We start from the raw sequence: 11,831 nt of genomic DNA on the forward strand, positions 1-11,831 counted from the left end.
ACATCTTCCTTCATTAGCGCGTTCTTGTACCGGACCCAAAAAACATTTATCCTGGCATCCGGTGGCGTATTGATTTCCGAGATGATGTTTTCTCTGAGTCACCGAGGTATCCCACCGCTTGGGGCAATTTTTGTCCAAACCAGCGGCCACTGTGATTGTGAAACTCGTTCGAAAACCAGCTCGAGAATTCTCGCCAATCGAGTGTATATGGTTACTGGTGCTGCTCCTTCGTCACTCTCTTTGACTTCATCTTCTTCTGTCGCAAAGGCAGAATAACATGACATGATTGCTACAAATTCCTGATAGAAGGTAGCTTGCCCTTACCATTTTGTGCTCCACTGCCTTGCATATGCAGCATACAAACTTCAGGGACAGCTTAGTACGTGTTGGAGTTACAGAGAAAGAGCTTTTATCTAAGCGCGCCCGTTTAGGGAATAAATTACAATTCTGACTGTATAGATAGCATGCGCTATGCATAGCATGCTTCTTGTACAAAACATATTGAAAGTGCTTGTGAATTTGAAAAAAAAAGAGAAAAAAATGCGTAAAAGGTGTACAATATCACCCCTCTCGTGATCTGATTATTTCAGCGATGCTTTTTCATCCTGGTCCACACTTAAAAGGTGAGGAACATTTATCAAGGCCGTGGTGCATTATCAGGTGCGCATAAACCTCTGGGGCTAGCACAATTAGTAGGTAGGAAATCTGATATCATGTGGGTCAGTGTGTAAATGTATATTGGTCTGAAAATGGTGTTTGGCAGACTACATAGTCGAAACGTATGGGTTGATGTTATCACTTTGGCACGTAGTCTACCTCGGGCATAATATCGAAAGCGAATTTTGGCTTCTTGCTGCCAAAGGTTACAACTGAAAAAAAAACAAGTGTGACACCGTGGAATACATGCACACTCTGACCTACGCAGTTAGCATGCTTGCCAGCTTTTAAAAACAAGCGTGCTGTACCCATTCACAGCCAAAATCGATGCGCGTAAACTCAGTTAAACTTGGGAACTTAAATATTTCACAGTAACATAAGACGTTTGACATAGGCTATGCATACATATATCGATTTCTCCTCTTCATCTTGGACAAATTCTGAGTGTTGCTAAAAAGATAGGGAGATAGCTGAAATTTAAGTACTGTTGAATTAGAAATTAGATTTGAAGTGAGGGTATTATATGCTAGGTGTTGCACATGCAGTTACTCAGTGTTTCCAAACGTTTACTCCCCATGGGATATATTGCTTCGTTTGGGAGTAATTTAAATACATAACAGAGATTATTGTATCTCTTCCTTCATTTGGACGTCACATACCGTATGTTTTTCCGAATGCAACGTCACTCATTCCTTTTGCGCCTCACTCAGGATGAGAGTTATTAAAAGAGGGAGTTGACAGGCTTTTCAACGAACTGGTTGAACAAAAATAATTTGCTGCACAATTAAAAAGCTGCCACAGTATTAATGACATGTGGAGCTCTTCAGCTAAAATGTTGTCGCCCGGTCCACTGTTACCAGCTGCTCATAAAAATAAACCACACTAATTGTATTTGGCGTCCGTGGCAACCGAGGAATGGTAAGAGCTATCACGTGACTTCCGTATATGCATAATCACTTGTGCAGCACATGGTGATTTTCTTAGTTAAATTAACTAAGGTTCAGTTTTTATTTTTCTTGTTTGTTTCCCTGAGTATACATACCCTTTTTATGTGGTCATTTGTAACGTATACCGATGATGAATATGTTTGTAGACAAAAATAAATTGGCGACCAGTTATTAATGACTTTGTCGCAATTACGTTTGCATTTCGTCTGGATCACCAGATTTAAGACCACAAAATGTATATACCTGATGTAGAGATCCAATGTAAAAATGCACTCGTTAATATGGAGACGCACCGTACGCTTGGCGCTCCTGGTCGATATCCCATCATTGTCTTCTTTGCATAATTCCAATTATCATAAGACCGACGATATTGGCTTGGGTGATTCGCTTTCGATAATTCGATTTCCGCTCCCGGAGTCGATTCTTTCCTGCTCACGCAGCCAGAAAACCCCACGAAGTCCATTTGCTTAGGGAGTAGGAAAAGGTGCGCAGTGTGGTTTTAATTGACGGAGTCTTATCCTGGCGGTGTGAGCGATATATCTATTGCATGTCTGAGCTGTTGGCGGGTCTGCCTGGTGGCGCCCTGTGTCTCGATGCCAACCGTCTCGTCGATGGTGATTGGCGGTGCCGATACTGATGACATTTTTGCAGTGCTCCGTTGACGTTCATCGAAGTGATTTGTCTTTTCGGGCGCAGTAGTTAATAGTATATCAGCAGCGCTCAGTGGATCGCTTAGTCAGGAGAGGGTTGCTAACAAGAGAAGTAGTGAAGCTGCATTCAGACTCTGAAGGTTTTAACGTCGGGTGTCCCTTAAAAAATACAGGATCGACGTCTCCTGAACAACACTTCGGAAGCATTAGGGAAACCGAGTGGTGTTTGTTAACGGCACGGAAAAAAGTTGGGTTCGCTCGACCCAGTAACTTCTTTAGAGCCGCACACCCCTGGCATAAACTAGCCGAATTGTGTTAGGATGATCGGAGACAATTCCCTCTCATATCCAGCTTCCTACTCCTCCTCATCGGAAATGTATTCTCTCTTGGCCTCCACTCCTTACCCGGGGAGCATCGATGAGAGTATCGACAATGGATCATTCACCTCGCATGGCGACTTGAATGGGACGCTCAGTACGGATGAAGAGGGAGGACCGCAATCTAACTTAGTGTTTCAGAGATACGTGATTCCAATCGTATACACTCTGGTGTTCGTCACGGGCGTTGTTGGTAACGGGCTCGTCATTATAGTACTTCTAAAATACCCAAACATGCGGACCATACCTAATGTATACATCTTAAGCCTGGCTCTTGTGGACTTCATGTTTGTCCTTTGCCTGCCGCTGCAGGCGTACCAAATCTCCACCAACAACTGGCCTTTCGGTCAAATCTTGTGCAAGTTTTCCGGCATAGTAGACGGCTTGAACCAGTTTGCGTCTGTCAACATACTGACAATAATGAGTGCAGACCGGTACCTAGCTGTGGTGTATCCGCTGTCCTCCATGCGATATCGCACCAAAAAGACAGCCCGTATAGCATGCGGGATCGTGTTCCTAGTCTCGTTCGTCTTGAGCACCCCCACCTGGTACTTTATGAATGCCAAAGATAACCCTTGGATGGAGAATTTCACCTCCTGTTCCGTCGAGTCTCCACCATGGGACGACGGATTCTTCTACATCATGTACATGTTCTTAGTGGCGTTTCTCATACCCTTGGTGATCATCATCCTGTGTTACTCCACCCTGCTGATCAAGATTCTTGGGAGTAAACTTCGCATCCGTTCCGACGGGACTGGCACCGCCCAGCGTGCCTCTAAGCGGGTCCTGATTTTGACGTTGTCTGTCATCTTGGTTTTCGTGGCATGCTGGTTGCCGTTCAACGTCGTGTCGCTCGTGCATTTTTTCAGCGAGGAAATTAGCCACGCCCTAGCAGTGGCCTTCAATATAAGTTCCTTGTGGTGCTATACCAACAGTTGTTTCAACCCGATCATATACACCTTTATTGGGGAGAACTTCAAAAAGAACTTGATGGATCTGTGCCCATGTTGCACCTCACCCGAGGACAGCAAGCTGGACCGATACAAATCCAACCGGGAGAGTAGCACGTACATCCGAGGGGGCACCCTCCGACTTCATTCCGTACAGCAGGATACCATGACCAGCCCCACCACGGCCTGCAACGCCGCAACTGACGACACATCGTTCGTAGACACACCACCGAACATATACGTCCAGACATACACCTTTTCCAACAACAACTCGCACCCCGCCTGCAACAAAGAATAGCTTGACGATCACTTTAATCCTGTAAACAAAATGGATTGATAGAACAGTGTGAGGTAGCCAGTTTCATTCACGATACTGAATACCAATACGGGCGAGTGAGTATAACACACCAACATTTTGACTTGCGCAGTATAAATGTTATCCAGCTTCGGTCAGACCAGAGAGACTATTCAACTTGATGTCGTGACTATTCAGCTCCTTTGTACAGAAATTTCTATGTATCTTTATGTCAATTCAGTTGATCCCAGCACCAAAGTAACTTGCTTATTGCTTATTTTCTTTTTGTGGTGCCATTTGTTGTTCATGTATCAAAATAGTTCAGGGCCCGTTGTGTACTTAGGCCTACATTGTATATTATGATCTATAGGTCTATGCATGGTAAAGGGGCGAAAAAAAACGCGAGAAAAGGTCTGACATGCACACCCTGTATAGTTTGTCTGTGTAAACTGTTACATATCCACATAATTTATACACATTGATGTTAACAGCACAGTATTCATACTTGATAGATGGACGGAAATGTCACATTTCAAGTTTGCTGTAGTCCAGAACTCTTATCCCACGACAGTGTAATTCATTGCGCGTGGCCGAGTTTCTTTGTGCACTCGGGTAACAAATATTTGGAAACTGCAGCCCAGAAGTGTACAGTGGTGCTAGTTTGGAAGCGCCCAAAATAACCAACGCACGAATGAATCAACCTGACTGTCTGGCTACTTGCGTCCGTGTAGCCTAAAATAATATGACAGAATTCCCCATCTTGGGTGTTTTTAAAATAATGCTTAACCATTGATCAGCTTGATCGGCCACGAGCGGTTTTGATAACAATCCAACCACAATGACATGTCGGCATTTCGGGTCCAGGTCATCTATCCAGAAAACTTCAACTGGCATTTCTGCTCCAGTTTGAAGAGATAAAAGATTGTTTTGTGTATTTTCTTCAGCCAGCATTACTGTCTAGTGTTATGCATGGCTTGATTTATATACCAAAATTCCAGTATTTTGTCATCGTAACGTCCTCAATGTTAGGATAAATTATGGTCTATTGAAAACAAACATCTCATGGGAAAATGGTTAGTGTTTTAGGTCAGAGAATTGGCAAACGGAGTAACTGCCATTTCTTTTCCATTTACAGCGCCTGATATGTTTTTCTGATCTACTCATCGAAATTTGATTTGAAATATATTTTGTTTAATGCTACACCCTAAAAACAAATGGTAATGTTTCAACGTCTATTGAACCCATTTCTGGTGACACTGTATAAACGTGTTGTGATGGTAATAGTCCAAAGCTAAACATGTTTTCGTGTTGATTTTTTAAAAATATACATGGTTATGTGTTGTTAAATTTAGACACAATGACGCATTTGGGTGTAAATAACAACAAAAACACATGTTCGCTGGGTGATAACTCTTTTTGAACACAGAAACGCGTTTATTTCCGAAAAGTTGTTTAAATTTGAAATGGTTACATGTTTACATTTAATACAAATACGCATTTATAATGGTCATGTTTTACAATATATATATCTGCAGTACTAAGGATTTTTAAAAGTATAAACAAGTCTTCTGAACTTTCGTTATTTGAGTGCCAAACGACTACGGATAAACTCATTGAACGGTGTGAAACACAGGCCAATCTTTACTTAAATGTGCGCTCTGACTCACAGACTGTCCGTTTAGTGAAAACTTTCAAGAAAAACCCACAATTGCCAATTTTCTTGCCAGGGCAAAATGTACACATGAGCTAGAAATTGCACACGATCCGTTCAACGGGCCATTTTGAATATCCTCAACTGGCCTAGATCAACGGACAGAGTGTCTTCTTATGTTTGGGGCTTATCTAAACCTTGGGAGTAACATTCTATGTATATGTGCCCCCTCCCACACAGAGCGGTAAAAAGAGGAGCGTTGCAAGTTGGCTGTTTACTTTTGCATGCCTGCACGTTTGTACGTGCAATTGCATTAGATATCTACTCTCTTATCTCGGTCACTCGAAACCTAGTGAATAAAAAAGGAAGAAGGTGAGATTTATTGCAGAATTGTATAGTCGAGGTGTAGCCCTGTGTAGCTGTCTGCGTAAATGCAAGCGTTTATACTGAGATTTTTTTTCCACTTCTGCTCCTATTACCCCCATGTAAACGCATTTTGCAAGAAAGTGTGCAAGGATGTTGGTTAGACAGAAGGAGAAAATTACCTTGAATCAAAGTAATTTTTCTCAGTTTAAAAGAACGCTGCATCCACGTAATATATTATCCTTTACACAGTGGTGAGCTATCGGTACCAAACGTATTGGTCAAACTAGCGGTTTCTGTAATGTTGCATGGTTGCGCGGCATGTAACGAGAAAAGCCGTCTGCTAAACACAGCCAATTAGCCTGTACAATTCGTGTCATTCATTAGTGTGTGTGCATTTACTTCAACGTATCACATGCAATGAAATGATTGCAATGTTGGGTTGGGCTGAGCGTCTGGCCACTATGTAATTAAGACGTATTTACAGTTAAACGCTGCCTGTTCTAGTTTACACAGCAAGCTTATGTTGATGGACGTCCCTATATAGTTACAGGATTTCATTTGCATACGCAGGCACATGTCTGAATTTAAATCAAATCTCTCTTGAATGCATGTTGAGTGTGCCAGTGTATTATAACATGCTATATTGGCTTGTACCTCAGAAACTAAGCAAGAGTAATTTTAGTCCCATGCTAAACTACCTGCATAATCATCATTTATTTGGCGATGACAATGGATGGACTGTATAATATCTAATATGCGCACGGAGCAGGCTCCATGCGTCTTAAAGCACCGCACTTAGGCCGTAAAGCATATTGGGGGCAACGCTGTTCCATTATAGATATGGGTTTTATTATATCTTGGTCGAAATTTGAGAGGGAGTCGCTCAAATTACTAATCCAGTGACACATCCAGAGTGTCGAATATCCACCAAACTCGTTTACTATGACACGGAGGCCCAAAAGACGAGGAGGACCCGAAGTTGCTTTTGATTGAAAAAGCCAGTGATTTTTTGGTTACTCCCTGCACTTACTTAAGAACGCTCATTCTTCCAATTAATACAAATGTGGATTGCAGAGTCATCTTGAAGACAATGACCTTGTCTGACACTGCTTCACAAACTCTTCTCTGTTCACTTCCTGGAAGCAGTTTTGTTTCATGCTTTTTAAGTAACAGGCACCGGCTGGCGTTACACACTTAAAGCTCGACCCCGAGTGGAATTCCGTATCTGGCCCTTCTACCGGGGGAGGCATTTAATGGCACTGTAATCCCCAACAGTGATGTGCAATCGCAGTCGGACCCTAAAAGAGTTACGGTGCGTACAAATGGGGAGGCAGATCTCTTTTCCGTCACTATCTGGCACCTGATGGAACTGTCTAGTGCTTGGAAAAGATTAGGGGAAACGCACTTATGGTCTCCCTATACCTCCATGTGAAATCTTTCCCCCTCTTTTGCATAAGGAGGTTTATGTATATGTGCGAGACGAGTGCTGTTGATTCCTACAGACCCAAGCATCAGCTGTTTACCCATTGTCATAAAAGATGCTGACAGAAAGGGACCAGAAAAAGGACCTAAAAGTATTCTGAAACAAACTTACATTTTAGAACAGAATATGTAAGACTGAACATTAGGGCACAAATTGTATGAAATTATGAGGAAAGGATATTACTGAATTAATTTTGTGTCTTAAGAAGGCGAGGGTGGTCGAAATCATGACCTGATATTCGTTGTTTGGGGGAGGACCTTTTCAGGCCTCACTACCCCGGAGAATAAGGAGAGCATAATTGCAAAATGTCACCTTTGAGCCACCTCTCTCGTTGCTTGCTGTATTTCCAGCACGGAATCACTGTATAGCGTGGCAGACTGGGGTGTTACGTTGGTGTGTGTTTACTTAATAGGAGGCAACCGTGATATTGAAAAGCTGCGTGGAGTTGTCACCACTCGACTGGCAATAGCTTTGCACGGTCAGGTGGCTTGCCTTTAATTGAAAGTTAGTTGATTGATCAAACTGTTAAAATAATTATTTGTATTCACCTTAACTTAGTTAAAGTCGCGTTTTATCTATTTTTAGGCAAAAATGATAGTATTAATTTTGTTGTGCGCACATAGGCCTATCAGTTCACACGTCACAACAGAAAAAGAGATTTACATGATCTACTTGCTAAACGAGTCCTTGGTTTCTATCTGAAGTCAACGGAATTATGATTAGGGAATCCTTGCCTGTGTGCTTATGCAGGTAAATGTGGGTTGGCATCATTTAGGTAACACAGTGCTGCATCACTGTTTTTGGCCTGATCCATGGCGACGATTGTTCAGATTGAACGTGCAGAGTATGCATTTATATTTCCCCAATCGTACTGTTTTGATTGCGTGCACATTTCTGTTTTTGAAGTTTTAATATGGCGATGTAGTGCGCGAAACCCCGTATGAACAGCTCATCTCACCAACTAATCGGTCAGTGCTTTCTGATATATTTCTTCAACCGCTTGCTTAAATTGCTTGCTGCGTGGTCGGCCAAAGTACAAATACGCAAGTAAGTGGTACAGATACATCCTTAAAAGTTAACCAATACGGGCTCTAGGGAACATTTAAATCCTTTAAGATGGGTTGTTCGGTGCCTGAACAGCTGTCAGCTGGTGAGAAGCCACGGTTCGATTCAGACCTACGAATCTAGAAAGCGCCAAACAGTAAAATGTTAAGAATTTTTTTTCTTTTGCACTTGCACTTGTAACTACCACTGTAAATGTATTGTTTTCTGCTGAGAGTGTAACTAAACACAGAGTACGCAGAATCATAAGTGTGGTATTGACAGGTCCAGGAAACGCTGCGCACATGGTGTTTGGATGTAAGGGCTGTCGTATTAATTTTCTGTCATCTCGACAACACTGGAACTATCGGAGTGTGTATATTGTAACTATTCCAGTATCGTGAGGATATTGTCACGTTATCCTGGAGTGAAATTGGATCCTACGATGTCCAGTGATTAGAAGAGGCGATTTGAGATGCTAACAGAACTCTTATTTCCGCATGTACCGTGCTGCCAAACCCGTAGAAGATAAGTGTGTACCCCTTGGTATCTGATATGGAATCGTATGTATGGCACTGCAGTTTTCAGACAGTGGGGGAGCCCTTGAGCAAGATATGAAGACATTCACCGTATGATGCAGTTTGTAACTTTTATAAGACTGCACCTCGTTAGCTGCACTATGGTCAAAACGTAGGCCTGGACATTTGTGTCCATAATTTGGTAGCTATGTAGAAATTACGCACCAATAACGAATCGTGTATCAAGGGCAGCTTCTTACAAAATGTCTGCATTACTAATCACTTTGTAAATCTGAGGTCAACTTGCAATTAGAAATCAAGTGAAGTGATTATAAACTGGTAGAGACTTAAAAGAGACTTAGCTTAAAGATTCCTTAGTAAATTTTTGAAATAACGATGCACAGGAAATCATTACTTGTGGAATAAGCACGTATGAAAGGCACCAGTGTATGTTTAATATTTTGTCTTGTCAGAAATGAACAGTTAAAAAGGTGTAGAAAATAGTTTTGCTCAATTTGAATAAAATTTCCTTCCTTAAAACGTATATAAGGCTGTTATTTCTGTGAATGTGTTTCAGTAATGTATTAAGAGATGGACTTCTGCGGTACGTATATAATTGTACTTGTGTATATGTATTTACACCCTATCCGACTACCGCCGCTACTTGTATGTGAGGCCTGTGCAGCAAAATACAGCACAATGCAATAGAGTAGGCAAACTTATTAGTGCGACCTCACTTATAAGTTTTCCTACCCTATTCAATTATACGATAATATATTAGCATCACAGTTCTTGCCGGCTATTTGCTGCGCAGGCCTCACTTATAAGTAGTGGTGGGTAGTCGGATCGGGTGGTATTTGTGGTTAATATTCTAGCCTTAATTAGAGTGACCAGAAGTCTCATAAAGCTTCTCTTACTCTGTAGAACCGTGAATAGGTATATTTAGTCACCACCTTAGAGAACAGGAATTTAGCTTTTAGCCTAATAGTGCGGCAGAGGACTTACTGCAGTGGCGTATTCAGCGGGGGGGGGTTGATAGGAACCGAAAGCAGTACTACCACCTTTCTTTCTTCAGAGGATTCGTTTTTACAGATAAAAAATGAACATTCTTTTTCTTCCCCAGCCCCCCCCCCAAGTCTTTGTACCCCCTGCCCTGGACCGAAGAACTGGATACGCCATTGACTTGCCCTGCAGATGAAACATTAAGACTAAGTGTTGGAAGGGAATCCGTGAAAATGTCATACGCGATTATAGGTAGATTAAGATTGTTTCTCGTAGGCTGCAATTATATCCCAATACCATATATAGGAATTTCACAGCTTGGGTATTTATTAAAATGTAATACACAGGACGATAATAAAGTACACTCTGTTATTAAAAACTGAAGTATTTTAAGATAAGAGTAAAATTTAAAGGATCTATATTGCTTTCTTTTAAATAGTCTTTATATTTGTATGTAAAAGGTATATATCCCATATAGTTTCAATGCAAATCAGTAGAAATGCCAGTTTGTATATTGTACATTATCACACATCGCGTTAATGCCTTTGATTGTAGTGTTAATGCACATGGTGCTGTTTCATGGAATTATAGTTGTGGAATTTTTGTCAGGATATTCACATTGTAGTTGTTGTATATGATATAGCGTAACAATGTAAGTGAAGCAAACAACATGTACAAATTGACGTAGTGTATAACATTTTCTCTCCAGCTTCGATACTGTCGACATGTTTCATATGGCACTCACGAATGAGAATGGAAAAAGAGTGACCAAATTCCCAGTCTTTTGTTTAGATGACTTATATAGCAAATTCTGTCATAAAAGAAGATCACATGAATGCTGGCCAAAGTGTGTTAAAATGACAAGAGATGCTTCTCATCTGGGATACAAGTACTCGGCAGATATGGATCACTGGTCAACATTTCCATAGAACATTATGCCCTTGGTTTCGCTTGAGTGCAAAAGCTCTGCAGGCCTAGCCGCCGAGTTGAGGTCATTATCCCCCTAGGCCTGCAGCAAAATGCAAGCAGCTAGTCCATGCTGATCGCTTGTTGAGAGAGTACTCTTTTCAAAAAGATCTGCATCCCATCTTCAGTGTGAAGTATTAGCAGTGTATCATGTAATTTCGCAGTAACGTCGATTAAAGTGAAATGATTGCGACTGTTGTCACCCTTTTGGCAGATTTCATTTGTTGGGTTGTTAGTTAGCATTTGTGGCTTCGCCACTTGTTTGTCAGTTTGAATTCGTTGATTGGGTTAAGGGGCAATGGTAATTATCATATTCAGAAGCCATTGATTAATCTTCTCTATTGATATTTTTAAAACACGCCTGGCATTTCTTTAAATATATGCAAAAAACGACAACTAACACATAACAGTGACAAATATCACAACCATCGTGTGTTCAGATCTTGGGTCAATAAATATAAAGTTTGGGTTTACATATGTCTCAGCGCCATGCGGCGCTGCCTTACAAAAGCGACCAGTAATACATAATGAAAAAGAAGTAAGCACTTTAACCGAGCCCTTTGAACTCGGCCTGGAGTGTATGCGATTTTTCTCCCTCTTTGCGCCGGAATGTCAAATGCTTCATCTCTCCACGATAACCCTGTCTCATCAAGATAGTCCAGTATAGACGAGCGGTTTGTATTCCGGGCTTTCCCCTGTAGGCTTTTGTCAAACATTGCGTGCCATTATCCATGGATGGCATAATTCATTCAATATCTCAGCTGGTATGGAGAATTCGTGTTCAACCACTATTCTTGTTCATTTTTTTCTGTCTCGGAGAAGACACTTAATTCATATTTCCACTTCAATTATGGAGACGTTGTCTGTCATTTGAACTGAAGGGATATCGTTAGGATCTAGTTAAAGGTGCTTGGTGCTCTCTGAGTAG

The 11,831-nt window shown here is 41.5% G+C and overlaps 1 protein-coding gene across 1 annotated transcript; it reads left to right on the forward strand.

Moving 5' to 3' along the window:
• Window positions 1–1,676: 1,676 nt before the first annotated feature.
• Window positions 1,677–11,105, forward strand: LOC110982120 (somatostatin receptor type 2-like). The gene has a single exon (XM_022240312.2). It carries the CDS (start codon window positions 2,575–2,577, stop codon window positions 3,877–3,879), a length of 1,305 nt encoding a protein of 434 aa, XP_022096004.2. The 5' UTR covers window positions 1,677–2,574; the 3' UTR covers window positions 3,880–11,105.
• The last annotated feature ends 726 nt before the right edge of the window (window positions 11,106–11,831 follow it).

Source organism: Acanthaster planci, linkage group LG05 (genome assembly GCF_054643075.1).
Source record: "Acanthaster planci isolate LZ-2023a linkage group LG05, COTS_SCS, whole genome shotgun sequence".
NCBI classification, from domain to species: domain Eukaryota; kingdom Metazoa; phylum Echinodermata; class Asteroidea; order Valvatida; family Acanthasteridae; genus Acanthaster; species Acanthaster planci.